Source organism: Sphaerodactylus townsendi, linkage group LG05, assembly GCF_021028975.2.
Source record: "Sphaerodactylus townsendi isolate TG3544 linkage group LG05, MPM_Stown_v2.3, whole genome shotgun sequence".
In the NCBI taxonomy this organism is placed as follows: Eukaryota; Metazoa; Chordata; class Lepidosauria; order Squamata; family Sphaerodactylidae; genus Sphaerodactylus; species Sphaerodactylus townsendi.
This window is the reverse complement of record NC_059429.1, coordinates 106,194,127-106,211,584: the sequence shown is the minus strand read 5'-3', so window position 1 is coordinate 106,211,584 and position 17,458 is coordinate 106,194,127. Positions and strand designations below refer to the sequence as shown.

Genomic DNA, 17,458 nt, shown 5'->3' with positions numbered 1-17,458 from the left:
ACCCTGAGAAGTTTTTAAGAGGTTCTAGATTACCATTTCATTTGCTAAAAGTATTTAATGAAGCTTAAGAAGCAGGCCTTTTCTTGGGAGGGGTTGTTAATGGGGTACCTTTGTACTGTGTGTGGGTTTAACTTAGAGTTGTAAGCAACCTTGAGCTGCAAGGGAAAGGTACATTACAGTATAAATATTTTAATACATAATATACATTTAATGATGAAATTTTCTTTCTAATTTACCTCCTTGATTTTTTAATGCAGTGCTGAAAATAAATAAGCATCCATGCATTTGTAAGAGAAATTCCATTAACTCCAAGCAACATTCACCTGTTCATATTTTTGACAGTTGTAATTAAAACCACTTACTGCCCTACAGGTTATTAATGACTGTATCTGTTCATGGTCTAGAAGCAGCATGCTTTTTATATGAATATTCTAGATTCATTAAAGTGTGCATTATGCACTAAAAATGTGTGAATAAGTTCCATTTTGCTGACTGTGGAGGATAAAACTGTCTACTTAAACTTCCTACTTAAATGACAGAATACACCAGAGCTAGAGTTGCAAACTTCATATCTGGAGATTTGAGGATTATGCCCAGAAAAAATGGAACTTGGAGAGGGGAGGGTGCTTGGTGGGGAACTGAACTCTGTAGTATGGTTTTGGGTGGTGGGAGGGTTGGAAAGTGTGGTTTGTGGGGTGAGGGTTGGATGGTGTGGGTGGTGGTGGTGAAAGGGTGAAAAAGTAAGGTGGGGCAGGTTGAAAAGGTGATGCTTGGGGTGAGGGAAGGTAGACAGGAGAAACTTGGAGTGGGGGAGGGTTGGAAGTTGTGGCTTAGGGTGTGGAGAAGGTTGGAAACAGATGCTTGGGATGGGGGATGAGTTGTAAGGCAAGTATTGAGATGGGAAAGGTGGGAAAGTGAGACTTGGGGTGGGGGAGGGTGGAATGGGAATCTTTGGGTTGGGGGTGGGAGGGTTTTACCCAGCCTGCAGAGCAGTGAACACCAAGATACCACTGCTCCACTGGCCTGGGCATACTGTTAGGTGGGGGGAGATGGGAAGGTTTATCCCGGCCTGCAGAAGAGCAGGCCCCAAGTAACTGATCGTCTGCTGGCCTGGGCACCCTGTTGGGGGGGGGGCAGGATGGGTTCTCCCAGCATGTGGAGCAGTGAGCACCAAGGTGCCACTGCACCATCGGTCAGAATGGACTTCTGGGTCTGGCTGTTGGGTGGGGGGAAGGTGGGTGGGGGAGGGGATGGAATGTCACCCACTTCATGTGTCCTACTCACCAATTGGAGGAGGTCGAAGGCTTTCATGGCCAGATTCAACTGGTTATTGTGGGTTTCCCGGGCTGTGTGGCCATGGTCTGGTACACCTTGTTCCTAATGTTTTGCCTTCATCTGTGGCTGGCATCTTCAGATGTGTATCACAGACAGAAGTCTGACTTGGGAAAGTAAAATTTAACTTTAGAGCAAAGTACAGCCAACAGTAACAAAGTTCTATCCAGATGGCACATGCTATAGGACCCATCGTATAACTGGTTGAAAATAATCACCCCATTCTCCAGTACTTCTAGACCTATCACTAGGTGGTTCTGTTACAACCATTTATAAATCATCTTTTGATGCTTCCGTCATTCCAAATTAACTGCCTGTAAAATGTCAGCTTTCCTAATGTAATTTATTCATATTTCTAGTTGAGAAAACCTTTAATTTCTACTTTATGTTGAAATGAACAGGTCTTTCTTCTTTATATTATCAAAAATGTCAATAAAATGTGGGACAATAGAATTTGTGAAGCCTTTCATAAGTTTTTTTTAAATTTTAGTATGTTTTTCTGACATGTGTCTTCAGTTAGCTTTTTATTTTGGAACCATGCACAAGCAACTGGAAGGGAAGGTGCACTCAAGTGAACAAACGTTTGAAATTGGGTCCTTAAAATGGCTCTCACCCATTTTATCATAATAAGGTACTGGAAAGAATATTTGTGCCTGAATAATTCAGCATCAGTGCTCTTAAATGTGTGTCTCTCTCTCCACCTCCTCGCTGGTGTCTGCAATAAATTAGCTTATAAAGTAAGTGTGGCTGCTGAAAGGTGAGTCTGAAAGCTGAGACTGAGGTCTGTCTGAGATGGTCACGAGGGGTTCTTCTTGGTAGCTCATTTCTTCAGCTGTCATCTGCAGGAACATAGTCATGTAATCTTAATGAACAATGTGCAAAGCCATTAAAAACTCAATTATGGCTTTCTTTTTACTGTAGACGTGAGAAAATGCAATCATAAAGTGCTGATGTGTAAACACAATAGGCACCATCTGCTGCCGAGAAGCATTTCAGCTCTGAAAAGAGGATATATGTTGCAGATGCATCAATAATGGCAGGCTTATCAAGGCATCATTATGCACCAAGGAGAGGGGGAAAAATGAATTTATGGGCATCTAGAGAGCACTTCATGGTTTAATTCCCCAATTTCAGTGGTTTGCTCAATAACTGTAGCACTGCAAGTACCATTTTATATTCCCTGTCATTTCAGTAGATTTTTTTTTTTAAAAAAAAAATGTATCTATCTCCTCTCTTAATCCTGGCTGATCTGAGCATATAATGCTCATATTTTCATCATCAGGAAACTGGCAGCTACAGCAAGTTATTAATTATGCTAACCTGTTGATCAAAGCACATTAAATTAAGCTGACCTGATATTCAGTCTGCTTTAAAGACCACATGCCTTATGTCTACATTAATAAGCACAGAAATCTCAGCCTCTCCCAGCATGTCAACTATCTCTGTTCTCAGTTTTAAATTATATTTTTGTAGCTTTTGCTGAGTTTGCAACTTTGCTGATGTGAATTGCACATTCATGGTGGTGGTGGCGGTGATGGGGGGAGGGGGGCTAAAATTGTATCTCACTATAATATGGCCCCATGGCTTTTGACAAGATCTTTCCTGGTGCCCACCGGGTGTTTGAGTGAGGCCAGGTGGGACTTTTGTCCAGCATAGCTCCTGATTGGCTGTGCAAATGAAAAAACAAAAAAACATTGCTTTAGTAACACCTGCTCAAGGATCATCTCTCTATGTTTATGGCACGGCTGTGTATACGGCAGAAACTGTTTAAAATATGTTTTAAACAGAACTTCTCCATGAAATGTTGAGTAGTCACTAATAGACTTATTTATAACATCACTTTCTGAGATTTTATGGTTGGCTTTGCCTCCTGTGGCAGCCATTTTGTGGTTGCACGCCCCCCCCCCCCCAAGTATCCTAACTCCAAAGTTGTCCACTGTAATGCTCATCGACCTCCTCCCAGTAGCCAGACTCAGGGTTGCAGAGCTGCAGAAATCAGGTTCATTGCATAATGAAAAAGGTACACTCCAGAAAGGTTTTGCTGAATCTAGCATTCTTATGCAAAGCAGCAGTCTATATCTCCAGCTAAGCATGCCTTCCTCAAAAGTGAAAATGTACTCAGGTTGAGCGAGCAACTCTTCCAGAGTCAGAACACTGATAAGGAACAGGCGCTGCCTGGCTAGACTGGGAAGATCCATTAATACCAGTCTCTAAATAATACACATGCAGAAGCAAGGAGTTCTTTGGTGTCACAGTCTCCTACACTCCCCTGGATGATCATGACAAGAGTCCAGCAGTGGCACACTGCTACAAAACAGCACCTGGGGCAAGTCTCTGGTGCCCTGTCCCCTGTGCCTAGTCCCCCAAACTCTCCCCACCATGTGGAGAGGCAGAGAGGAGGGAGTGTGCTGGGCAAGGCTGGACCATGCAAGGTGGCAGACTACAGGTGAGCAGAGACTGGTGGGAGGGTTACACTAGGGAGAGAGGGAGGTGGCAGTGGGCAGTGGGCAGTGGAGGCCAGTGGGTGGGGTGCGGGGGGAGATGGAGAGGACAAGCTTGGTGAGCCTGGGCTGTGGGAGGCAGTGGGCAGTGTAAGGTGGTATGGTGATCAGCTGTGCAAGACAGTGGGCCATGCTAGGTTGTGGGTTGTGGGCAGGGTGAGCCAGGGCCAGGTGATGAGGGTTAGGCAAAGCAACATGGTGGCGGAGTGAACAGAGGCTAGTGGGTGGGGCTGGGAAAAAAGGGTGACTGAATGCACCCCACACATGGCCAAGTCAAGTGGTGCTTGGGTTGTCAGACCCCGCTGCCCTCCAAGATATACCATTGGACTCAAAGGGCTTGACTTCCACAGGTTCAAAAACATTGGGGATCCCTGTGCTATAAAAAGGCCAGTGTTCCAGAAAAGTACCAGTGTTGGAAATGTGAGAGGGGAGCATACTCAAGAGCTACTTTATTGCTCTTTTCCTCATTCAGCTGACAGAAACATGATCCTTTCCACATGCCCAGCTGCTTTGCATGGATGGCAGTTGTGTTTAAATGCTGCAAATGCATGAAGCTGCCTTATATTGTTTAAGAACTTTGTTGTCTACTTAGACTGGCAGCAGCTCTTCAGAGTTTCAGGCAGTCTTTCACATCACCTTCTGCCATATCCTTTAAATGGAGATGTTAGGAATTGAATCTCTGACTTTCTGCATGCTTACCAAATGTTCTACCACTCTGCCAAGAGACTTCCTCTGTGCAAGTACAAAGATACTTTGATGCTAACGCTACTGCTTGCTGAACTGACCTTAATCAAATTCCTTGTTCATATGTGTTTCCATTGTTGTATTGCTTCATTGTTTATTCTCAGTATGAGACTAACACCAAACTTAGTAGCCTTGTGGCTGCACAGTAGCACCTTCTGCTATAATGTTGTAGCTTAATTATGCCATTGTAGATGAATTTAATTAATTTCTGTGGATAGATCTCTTTGCACTGGCAGTCAGTAAACTTAACTAGGGGGCTTTCCCCACTGACAGAGTTGTATTGGTTTCTACCTAGGTTCGCCTCAGTGAATCCCCACTGCCACCGAGCTCAACATTGTTTTGTCTCAGTTTCTCCCCCTCAGAACTGCGACATCCTTGTCGCAGTTATGAACTGCACTTTTCTGCCAGAACAAGGTCGATACCGCTTCGAAGTGGGGAAGCATTGAAACGACACCTCATCCGTTCAACCAATCACGAGCCGCTTTTGTGGCATGCGCAGAACGGGAGAGTCGTGGTGGGCAGAAAGCGCATGTAACTGTAAACTGTTAAAAAAAAAAGGAACACTCCCGTTTCCCACCGCAACACAAGCACCAATCACGATCGAGGAGCGAAACAGGCACCAAGATGATCCCGCCCACTTAGCTCGGTTCCAGGGGGCCAACTCAGTTGCTGTGGGGACAGCCTGGAATCGCCCTCCACTGAAGGGAACCAAGTCGACCTTAGCTCCCTTCTGTAGTGGGGAAAGCCCCTAGATCTTCTTTATCATCCCAGGATCATGGTCGGGTCATTCAAGTAACCTACTTTTCAAGAATAGAGCACTCACATTTTCCTCCCAGTTTGTCTATTCATAGTAGGATTGATCATTTGAACTATCTATAGTGGATAAATTGACTTTTTTAACTTACAAATTTGGTAGAATAAAAAACTGATGACAAGTTTCATCATTTCAGTTCATGGATATGCCAGATACCTTTATAAAGAAATGTTCTCAGTAACCAAGTACCATCCAACTCAAAAGAAAAGAACCACGTACTTTCACAACATGTGGAGACATATTTTTTCAGGTTTGCTTTCACAAGTCTGTGTAGCCCAATAAGTACATTTTTTGCAGACTGCAAAGTGTAAATTTAGACCAGAAATGTCCCTTAAAATGTCCCTAATACTTTGTTTTAATGTGCATAGTTCTAAAACTTTTCACAATAAAGTAGAGCAATGTTGTTTTTTTACTTACTATGTCTCATTATTTTCATTTCTAACTGCAATTTCTACTCTTGGTATGTCCTGGTTCTATCACGAGGTTCTAGAAAAAGAAATTTTTGATGTGTGGCTATGTTTACCAACTCAAACTAGTATTTTGTTTCCCAAATATGTATATTGTTTTACTCTTTTCCTGGAATGGACAACACATGTGGATTGAGACTAAGAGGGGGAAAAGGAATCAATGGTGGCAGATATGGGCAGCCCAACTGTGGGGGGAGCTCCCCCTCTGGAGCTGGTGTACCCCTGCACTAGCAGAAATACATTTCTCCTGCCACAAGGGGCAAATGCACTGGCGGAGGTGCAACTTACCTGGGTGGCCAGGTGCTGTGTGTCTCCCCGGTGCCTGACCTAGAAGTGTCTTCCCACACCCAGACCCATTAAAGCAAAATGGTGGGGCTGGGAGAGTTCTGGGGGTGGGTCCAAAATTAATTGGCCTTCAGAGCCTGATCAGCCCTTATGTGCTGATGGAGCTGGTGGTGAAAATACACCATAACTTTTGTGGCATATTTCTGTTCCCTGGTATGAGGGATTTTTGACCTTCTTTTTAACATTTTGGATGGGGCAGGGTGGTGCTGAAGCAGCCCTGTCCCCTCCTGCCCAACAGCTCTGGATTGGGCAGTGAGTGTTTGAATATTGGTAGTAAACTTGGATAATGATGCTAATAGTTCCTTCAAAAAGCATCCCTGGGGTGATTTCAGGTTGGGAAATAGGGAGAATGCTGAACCCCCTTCTCTGAATCAAGCAGGGGGAGTGAGGAGAGGTAACTGTGAATTTCCTGCATTGTTCAGGGGTTGGACTGGATGATCTCTGGTGCCTTTGGGAGCTCACATGCAGGATGTGAAAGCAACGGCCTTCTGCTGCTGCTGCTGCTGCTCCCGAGCATCTGGTCTGCTAAGGCATTTGCAATCTCAGATCAAGGAGGATCAAGATTGGTAGCCATAGATTGACTTCTCCTCCATAAATCTGTCCAAGCCCTTTAATCTGTCCAAGTTTACTAGAAGCTTCAACAGTACGGGCTAAACTATACAACACAACATCCCTGAGGATGCCCAGCCATTTTGAAACTGAGTTTCCGCTGCGGAATTCTTTTAAACTGTTTTCAATAGGGATCTTACTCCTTCAGAATGGTGGAGTATCCCGATGGAAACCCATCTTGTATAGTTTTATTCTAATTGAAGCCTGCAAAATGTTTGTTAAGTTCGTGTCTGTGATTTGACAGGGATGATCCATTGGGCAGCTAGCTGGTACAGTCTTTGAGAATATCATCTTCATTGGATGAGCAAGAAAAGATTACTGTAAAATCTGTTTCCCATTTTAAATCAAAAGCAATAATAACCACTCAAGAATGAATAATAGAAACAAATAGTTTTACAGCACAATCCTATACTGAATTACTCCAGTCTAACCCAATTAATTCAGTGGGGTTAAACTGTAGGTAATTATGCATATGTTTATTATGCTATTAACAATTATTTATTGAAACAACACTTTTTTAAAAGGAAATAAGCCAAAGTTGGGTGGCAAGAGGGATGAATAGCAAAGTTCAGGACCTAGCATGAATTCTGAAGTGTATTAGCAGAACACAACATTGAGACTATGTGCCTGGTTGATTAAATATAACTGGCATAGTTTATTTATTAAAAGCCAAAATCATTCAGTCAGTTGACATATGACACAGTCACTCAAAAGAGAGTGGGGAATGCCTTTAAATTCTTTTAACAGTTTTTCCTGGGACAAATTGGATGTATATCCAAACATGCATCTGATTTCTGCGGTTTTTAATAGAATGATGTGCAATCCACACGTGCTTTGCATTCCATAGAAGGCAGTGTTGTACTGATAGCATCCGTATTATTTCCTGCCTGTTCTCTCAACTGGCATAAAAGTATTCCTTGTCTATAAAGAGCCAGCTGTGGTGTTTTCAGGCAGAGGCCAGCAATTTGTTGCAGATGCCTTGTAATTTTCCTCTTATCTTGGAAGGCTCTCAGGGTATGCAAAATTATGTTCATTTCTTGTCCTTCATTTGCCCAGGGCACACAGAGAGAGGCATGTGTTTTTTTCCTGGGTTTTTTTGTATGTGAGTTTGGGTGTTTCAGCTGTGTGCTGGAAGAAAACTTCATGTAGGCAAACACAAGTAGTCTGTCCCTCTCACCATAGTACATATGGCTGCTCACTGAGCAGAATTGATCAGAATGTTTATCTGCTCATCTGAGTGTCTGTCACACTGCTGCAACACAGCTTACAAAAGAAGAACACATTTCAATAGGTTAGAAGTGAGGCATGCCTTTCCAAAATCAGTCTTCTGTGAACAGCAAGAGAGCCAGCACAGAAAGACATTTGTAGCATGACTTGGCAGCCACAGCAGCATTGGAACTGAGAATGTCAGGAGGGTTGCGTTTGATAAAAAATTACTATGCCTGGCTGCTAAAATGGATATTCTTCCTTTTGAACCCCACCATTCTCTCTCTCATTATATTCTCTAGATTTCCTGAAGGCATGTGTGCACACATACAGCCTTACCTTTAAAGAGAATTAAATTAATAATTCTCATTTTTTATTGCTAGAGGGATTCTTTTGTCATGTTGCTTCAGCCATAAGAGGACAACTATCAGAACTTTCCCCATAATTCCCTGTGTTGGCTTCCTTCACAATAGTTTGTGTTCCTTTTTTAATGTCTCCTTGATGCTTATAATGACATGGATCACTTCTTCATGATGAGATTTTTGACTAGAGCGTAAAGATTAAAGGGTCAGAATATGACTGGAGAAAGATAAAATGGAAAAGGAGAGAATAATGTAATTCACACTTTGATCCTTGGAGGGATTTTTAATGTAATTATTTCAAACATAGGTAAAACCAGTCATGTTAGCATTTCCAACGTGACATGACCCAAAGGGCTTTTGAGCTTTAAGATATAAACTTGTGAGTTCACCAGATCATGTCCTCTTTCCCCTCCTTTGAACATCATACTAAGCTCTACTTCTTCAGCAAAATTGTTCCTGAATTGGAGTAATTGAACTTGGAACTCAACCTAGTGCCCCAAATCCCTGCTTCAGGAACACTAAAATAGCTGTTGTCAAGTGGGAAGTTGGTTATGTTCTACAGCACATAATTCATGTATGCTATATCAGTGTTATGTATTTCACATCCATGTTACATTGGAAAGATGTGGGCTGTGTAGGTACTGTGTATAACTACCAAGCCAGTGTTAGGACCTTGTATGTGAAGAAGCCAAAAGTCAAGGAACAAAACCATTCAGCATCCTTCACCTACTGGGTGCATTACAGGGCTGATGGGAAGTACTTTCAACCAAATGCTACCATTTTCCGAAGCACCTTGTGACATATACAGACACTTAAGCACATTCAGGCAGTAGAATGTTGAGAGCCAACAGGGTTAATATAGAACTCCACATGATTGGCTAGAGAGAACTGCAGCACATTCTTAGCCAGAACCCTGAGAGTCCTGAAGGGCAACTGAATTGAGAACCAGAGTGAATGATTGTGATTTCTTGTGGCTGAGGGCCAGTTCTAAGGGAGCTGAGCTACTCTGAATAAGTGCCAGGAAGGACATATTTAAGTTATGGAATCTGCCAAAGTCCTGGAGTTAACCATAACACAGTAACACCGATTAATCACACTGGTGACTTGGTTGATTTTCTCTAAGGAGAACCCATCCAGATATGGGGCAGTGAAGCTCCTGAAGGTGATTTAGTTAGTAAATGGAGAAAGGATTGGGTTTCCTAGAGGAAAGCCACAAGCCCTTTGGGGGTAGGGCAGTTTACCAAATTGAATAAATACATAAATAAAATAAATAAATAAGCATCATGAGAGATAGTCACTGTAGAACAGAGGCTGTCTTAGAGTTAGTGTTTGAAGAACTGTGTAGATTATACTTACCTGAGGGTAGAAATTAAGTTTTTGTAAATACATTAACTAGAGAGCCAAACAGAAAACTAAGGTGGATCCTTAGAAAGTGGAGAATTTAAGTGACAGTAAAAACTTGAAGGCACTACAGATAATGATTTCTGTGAACCTTGTACCAACTGTTAAAAGGTTCTGAAACCATTCGTAAAATGGTAACCTCTCAGAAACCAGCTTCTTGTACATAATTTCAATTTTATCCTTTGCCATAAAAACTTCCTGATTTATTTCTTGTAAATAAAAACGTTTGATTGTTTGTTTAAACTTTCCAAGCCTCTGGTGCCAGTTTATTATTTTTTGTTCTGACAGAAAGGAAAATATTATTTTGGTGTCCCTACAGAGCTATTAATCTTCCTGTGTGTAAAGTGCCCCAGACCACTCTTACTGTTTGATTTAATTTATAAAAGTGGGAAAACGCAACGTTTATACTCAAAGTCTTAATTACCACATTCATGCTACTTCATTGCATATTGACAAACAAAAGGGCAGCTCAGTCAAAGCATAGCTGACCATTAGCATTTTGGAAAAATCTCCTCGGGTCACAAGGCAGTGGGAAAAGGCTGAAGGGCATCCAACGACCCTCCCTCTAGTCATACATCTCAGTCCCTGAAGGGGGAAAAGCAGGAAAGAAAATTTGCAGGGCAAGTCAGTGAATTACAACAATATATGATTGACAGATCAGTTTACCTGGAGAAAATGCCAACTTTTGAAGTTGAATCCTATGGCACTGAATTTCTCCCCCTCCCTAAATCCTGCCTCCTCAAGCCGTACCCCTATAACCTCCAGGTGTTTCCCAATGTGGAGCTGGCAATCCTGAAAACAGTGATGGCCCAAATAAGCAGGGGTTGATAATGAATTAACAGCTGTGCCCTTGCACAGTGTTGTGTCATCATCCTGTGCCACTGTTGAAGATCTCAGCATCTATGGAATTCTTCATTGCCTAGTAGTATTTATTTATTTTTATTTATTGTTTGGACTTTTATACCGCCCCATCCCCGAAGGGCTCTGGGCGGTGTACAGCATAAAATATTGATATAAATAAACAACTAAAACCTTTAAAACAGCGATAGCAACAATAAGAACAGTAATAGAGGCGTCCGGCCAACCCCATATTTTAAAATTCTCCCTGGAGGAGGAGGACGAGTCCCAAGATGACAGGCCCAGATGTAAAGAGCCAGCGAGGGGCACCACTTCAGCGGCTGGTCCCTCCAAAGGCCCGGCGGAACAACTCCGTCTTACAGGCCCTGCAAGGAACTCACTGAGGTCCCGCGAGAGGCCCCTAATAGCCGGAGGAAGGTGTTCCACCAGGCCGGGGCCAGGGTTTTCCGTAAAGGCCCTGGGCCCCGCGTGGAAGGCCAGCAGCATCGTGACCACACAGGGCCAGGGACCACTGGCACAAATTAGCCTCCGTTGAGCGTGGAGAGGCCGTGCAGGGGACATACGGGGTGATGCGGTCTCGAAGATCACGTAGGGAGCCCCAGGGTCGGCGTAAGGCCTTAAAGGTCGCTTTAACAACACCACCAGCACCTTGAAAATGATCCGGAACTCCACCGGAAGCCAGTGCAGCTGGCGCCAATACAGGTGAATATGGTCATAAGTGGCACTGCCTGTAAGTAGCCAGCGCCGCTGCATGCTGGATAACCAGCTTCAGTCTCCGGATCAAACGCTAAGGGAAGGCCCGCGTAGAGCGAAGTTACAATAGTCTAATCTGGAGGTGACCGTTGCATGGGATCAAGCAGTGGCCAAGTCCGCTTGGGAGAGGAAAGGAGCCAGCCCTCCGGGCCTGACGGAGGTGGAAAAAGGTGCAGCCTGGGTTGTATGGGCACACCTGGGTCTCCATTGAGAGAGACAAATCCAGGTGGGACCCAGGACTGCGCACGGGAGGGGTCGTGGGCGCCAATGCTGACCCCTCCCACACCGGTGGCTGGAAAATCCTGTCCTCCTCCCCGCGTGCCAAGCCAGAGAGGATCTCCGGGCTCTTCGATGGGATTCAGTTTTTAACCTGCTCTGGCTTCCAACCAACCAGCAACCGCCTCCAAACAGTAGCTGGAGAGCCGCGAGGGCGGGCGCACTGCTCCCCTCCATCAACAGAATGAGCTGCGTGTCGATCGAAGCGTACTGGTGACAAAAGTCAGCCCGAAAACTCCGTACCCGGCAGTCGAGCAAGGGGTCGCATGATATGGAAGTAGAGTTAAAATAGCAGCTGGGATAGTAGAGCCCCCCTGGAGGTACACCGCAATCAGGGCGCTCTCCGGGAGGCCTGATCCCGCGCACCTCACTTGCTGACTTCGACCCCGGAGAAACGCAGGTGGGCAATCCATTGAAGGACAGTGCCTCGCACTTCGGAGGCGTGCCAGGCGGTGGGTCAAAAGGTCATGATCGAACCGCGTCAAACGCTGCGGTAAGATCTAACAATACCAGCAGCGCCGATCCGCCTCGGTCGAGGCTGAATACTGGGAGCACTATCTGTGACCGCGGCGAGAACAGTCTCCGTCCCATGCCCAGCACGGAAGCTTCGGACTCGTAAAGGGTCGAAGCCCAGCACGATGCGTCATCCAGGAAAGCCGGAAGCTGCTCCAGCACCACTCTCAATCACCTTCCCCAGAAACGCAAAGATTCGAGGCGGGGCGGTGGTGGCCAGATCCCTCGGATCTAACGGTGAAGATATCTTTGCTAGTGGGCGGACCACTGCACTCCTTCAACCCACGTCCGGGAAGACTCCTTGCTCGAGGGAGCCATTGATAATACTCAACAGATGGGGTGGTGGCTCCACCTGCAAGGATTTTTTACAAGCCGGGATGGAGCATCGGATCCAGAAGTGGACGGAAGGTAGTAGGTCTAACAGCAGCTAAGGTCGCAATCGACAAGCGGTTTCGGAGAGCAAGGAAAAACTGGGCCAAACAAAGGGCCTGAAGACTGACAAGGGAGCCTCCAGTTCACTGATTGTATCCAATCGTGGGGGAAAGGTCCCGGCTGAGCATGACGCCAACCTTATCCGCGAAAAAAAGCTCAAGTAAAAGCTCCCTTGGCACAGCTAATACTCAATTGTGGGATTTGAGGACCTCTCCGATAGGGGAGGTCAAAGAACCGGAATTATACCGAATAATTGTGCGAGGCGAGAGCTTTGAAGCGGATGCGGTGAGAAGAAGAGAAGAAAGCTCTCTTCGCCTCTTTCGCCGCTGCTTTCACCTCATGGAGGCTTTCATAAACGTCCTATAAGATGTTCGCGTGGCCTCGTCACGCAGATTTCCTCCACACTCGCTTCTAGATCGTCTAAGCGCCCGTTTCATATGGCGCAACTCTCAGTATACCAGGGAAGCTGGCGCGCCCGAGAACGGAGGCGTGAAGGACGCCGGGGAGCAACAACCCTCGATGGCATCGGAGAGCCGGGAGTTCCAGTCCTCCACCTGCTCATCGAGTGTGCCGGGCGGAGTCTCAGGGTCCCGCGCAGGGCATCTCAAGGAAACCAAGTGGATCCATGAGTCTCCTCGCGGGCCGGGCATAAATTAGCCCGTCGCCTAGACAGGGTATTAAGGCTTGCGAGTCCACCCGGACTTTCAGAGGGCATAATGGTCGGACCATGGCACTTCTTGCTAACAGAGGATACGGCCAAATTTACCCCGACCCGAAGACCAAATCCAGCGTATGCCCGGCCTCATGGAAAGTGGGGCCAGAATTTATTAAGGAGAGGCCTAAGCGTCGCCATGGATGACACCTTAGCCCTCGCGCCACATCAGTACATGAGGGCGGTGTCGACATGGACGTTGAAGTCCCCCAAGACAATAAGCCTGGGGAACCGCAGCGCCCAGTCTCGACACCACCCTCCAGCAGTCAGCGCTGCAGAGTCCGTCCCCCCGGGTGCGCTTAAATGGGCTGCACCCGGGTGGGTACTACTGTAGAAGCACGGCCAGCCTCTCCACGGCCAACCACTCGAGACCGGCGCATTCCATGCCGGTGATCTCCTCGGAGACGGGGACTGCCCTAAAAGGGATAGATTCACGGCTTAAATGGCAAAGCCACTCCACCCCCCCGGCCCTGTGTTCACGATTGATGGAGACATCGTGAAACCTGGTGGCGCCGACCTCGCACAAGGCTTAACCGGTCTCACCTTCGCCAGCACCCAGGTTTTCGGTGTGGACTACACGCCAGGGTCCAACCTGCTGGGCCCCCAAGAAAATCCTGGAGCACCTTTGAGATGCTTGTTATTAATGGACCTGGCGTTGATCAACATCAAAGACGAAGTAGAGTGTCCCTGGATCCCAGCCACCTTCGTCGCTTCTCGGGATAGGTCGGAGGTCAGGAAGGCGAACGAGCATGCACTGTATCTCGAGCTGTCTTCTATCATACATGGCCACCGCCTACCGCAATATCTACCCCGTCCCATCAGCACAGGGATCCCCAGCCCCAACGTTGGTGCCCCATAACTCTGTCAACTCACTCCACCCAGAGCCTGACTAAATCCCCCACTAAAAGCTGGGCCCGACTCTATTAAATTTTATTCTGCTAACCTAAGCTAAACCCTAAGCTGCAGCCAGGCGGGCATCTAACCCCATGTCCATAATGTTAACTAACTGGATAACTTCCCCACAACTCAATACTATACAATCAATACAACCTATAACAAGTTAAAAAATACTACAAACTTCCAACTATGCAACCCTTTTACTATACTCGTCTAGATTATAAACACCATCAAGGAGTCAGGAAGAGAATAAACCAAAAGAAGGCACTAGATGGCAAAATGGAGCTGCTGCCACCAGATCTCCGTGCCCTCTATGGAAACAATAAATGTTATTCCGGTCTGCTGGTGGAATCAATGGAGTGATGGAATAGATTCTACTGCACAGACAGTGGGTATGGGGCTCACCACCCAACCCAACTGTTCATGTGCAGGGCGTCTGAATTGGAGAAACAAGTCCCTGGAGGACAATGACATGGGGGTATAACTCGAATAGCAGCCGGGGTACTTCTGCCACCGACCACCCCGGTCAACTCTCGAGTGAAGAACTCCGTGTTCGGGGGTCGTCTGCCAAAGCGTGGTTCATTCAGCCCTCTCACAGCTGACTTGCCTGATGTAAGGCCGGCAGTGATGTCATCAAGTGCCAATTCTGGCTCCCCCACAACTCCTCCCCACTGGCTTTTTGGGTTTGCTGCCATAACTTCACTCTACTAAGAAAGTTAACTCCTGTGTGTGTTAATGAGCTTGCCCTACACTAACCTTTTAGCCAATTGATTTGGAAATACTATAAAGGTAGCCAGTTTCATGATATGTAAATATATATATATAAGCAGTGATGAGGCTCTGACCGCTGCATAAGAGGTTAGTACAACAAACAAGAAATGTGTGTGTTTTCATGCTTGGGGTGAATATTTTACTGTCAGTCTTTACTTGAAATCTAGGGGAAAAAATTGAAAATAGTAGTAAATAAGTATAGTTGAAGCAGTGGGTGAAAATTTATTTGTACCTCCTGTAATTCTGATGTCTTGTCTCTTTCAAACAAGTGCCAGCATGAAATAATAGGGTTGGGTTCTTTGTGATGAATACTTGTTTTGTTTTCTGACTTGTATGCAGACTGAGAATTATTGTCTCTCCTGAATGGTGCAGCGGTTAGGAGGGGTGAACTCTAATCTGGAGAACTGTGTTTGATGTCCCAGCTCATCCTCATGAGCTGTGGACTCTAATGTGCATAACAAGGTTAGATTCCCCACTCCTCCCCATGGAGCCTGCTCGGTGACCTTGGCCCAGCGCAGTTCTTTCAGAACACTATCAGCCTCAACTATGTCAAAAGGTGCCTGATATGGGGGGGGGGCAAGAAAAGGAAAAGGAGGAGGAAGAAAAGGAGGAAGAGGATTTATCCCCCCCTTTCTCTCCTGGAAGGAGACTCAAAGGGACTTACAAACTGCTTTCCTCTCCTCTCCTCACAACAGTCACCTTGTGAGATAGGTAGAGCTCAGAGAGTACTGAAGAACTGTGACTAGCCCAAGATCATTCAGTAGGAATCAAGCAGGGGTGCGAAAGCAAATGAGGTTCACCAGATAAAACTCACGTGACTCATGTGGAGGAGTGGGGAATCAAACCCAGTTCTCCAGGTTAGAGTCCACCTGCTCTTAACCACTATATCATACAGGTGATTATAAGCTGCTTTGTGACTCCTTTGGAAGAGAAAGGCAGGGTATAAAAATGAATTACTTCTTTCATTTTAATAGGGCTTTTTGTGAGAGACTTGGATGAGAGCAACCACTAACTTTCTTTCTCTCCTGTCCTTTCCTCTTGTTTCCCCTTTTTGCTCCAGGCTCCTTTATGATGGTAAACAGCTCAGGAAGGGCATCTGGGCAAAAAGCTCACTTGCTGTTACCAACCCTGAAGGAAAACGATACCCACTGCATAGACTTCCATTACTATCTTTCCAGCCGAGACCGCTCCAGCCCTGGGTCATTGAATGTTTATGTGAAAGTGAATGGTGGACCTCAAGGCAACCCCATTTGGAATGTTTCTGGGATTGTTACGGAAGGTTGGGTGAAGGCAGAACTTGCTATCAGCACATTCTGGCCGCATTTTTATCAGGTGTGTTTCTTTCCCTTATATATATACATATATTAAAAAGTTCTATTGTTATGTTTTGGATCCAGCGTGAGTTCCTGTTCTGGCTGCCTACCAGTATCAGGTTACAGTGTCTCTCTTGAAGTTCTCAAGTAACAACAATCCAGAGGGAATTTGACAAGTATACTTAAACAGTCCAGGTCAGGAGAATTTGCAGAAGCAGGTAATACAGTCCAAGGTCATGGTTCCAGGAACCAATTAGTAGGGTGTTAGCAGGTTCAGAGTTTGTTGAGCTTGTTGTATCCACACCCCGGTGACTCCTCCTAAAAGACTTTATAGCCACACACAAGGAACTCACACTTACAGTTTCCTGTCAGGAACAATCCTCCGAAGACTCATCTCTTCTGTCAGCCTGCAGCTTGCATTAATCAGCTAAGCATGCACTCCATCTCTGCTCCTGTAGCTCTGACCTAAGCTTCTTCCTAAGGCCTGAAGGGTTCCAAAGGGGCTGGTGACTCTGGGACTAGGTGGCTGGTCTGGTTTGGCTGCCTCTGAGTCAGGTATTGGAGGTACATTTGATCTAACTGTTGACTGCGCATCCAGGAGTGCCTAATCTCTTCTGATCATCTGCTGTCAGTTGTGATCTAGCTACACAGGGATCCTCCTCCCAGGGCATATCTACCTGAAATGGCACCCAAGACAAGCCCAGGGGCTGCCACCCCCCACAGCCGCACTCCACCCCTGCCAGGCAGGGTACAGTTGAAGGTTGGTGAGCAGGACTCACCCCCATTCACAATCTCCATATGGAGACTGCCAATAGTGCAATCTGGCTTGCTCCACTCCCTGTCCATGTGGAGATGGCAAACTTGAGCCTGTGGGACTGCATCACCCCTTATGTCCCGCATAGACCGCTGCGCTCGGCAGCAGCGGAACTGCAAGAAACCCCTGGCCCTGCGACGATGCGGCTGGCCTTGACCTGGGCCAGGGCCTTTACGGCTCTGGCCCCTGCTTGGTGGAACGCTCTCCCTCCAGTGGTCCGGGACCTTTGTGAGTTCTGCAGGGCCTGTAAGATGGAGCTGTTCCACCGGGCCTTTGGCGAGGCTGGGCGCGGATCTACTGCCGCCCCACTGAAGCTGCCAGTTTTCCATCTTGGCAGG

The 17,458-nt window shown here is 46.2% G+C and overlaps 1 protein-coding gene across 2 annotated transcripts in view; it reads left to right on the top strand.

The window, feature by feature from the left end:
* The first annotated feature begins 16,056 nt into the window (after window positions 1-16,056).
* Window positions 16,057-17,458, top strand: part of PTPRT (protein tyrosine phosphatase receptor type T) — a 477,129-nt gene continuing 475,727 nt past the window's right edge. For both annotated transcript variants that reach the window (XM_048498724.1, XM_048498723.1), the window contains exon 1: window positions 16,057-16,325. In XM_048498724.1, coding sequence (XP_048354681.1) covers window positions 16,062-16,325 — 264 coding nt within the window. In that variant the 5' untranslated portion in view covers window positions 16,057-16,061. The remainder of the gene's footprint in view (window positions 16,326-17,458) is intronic.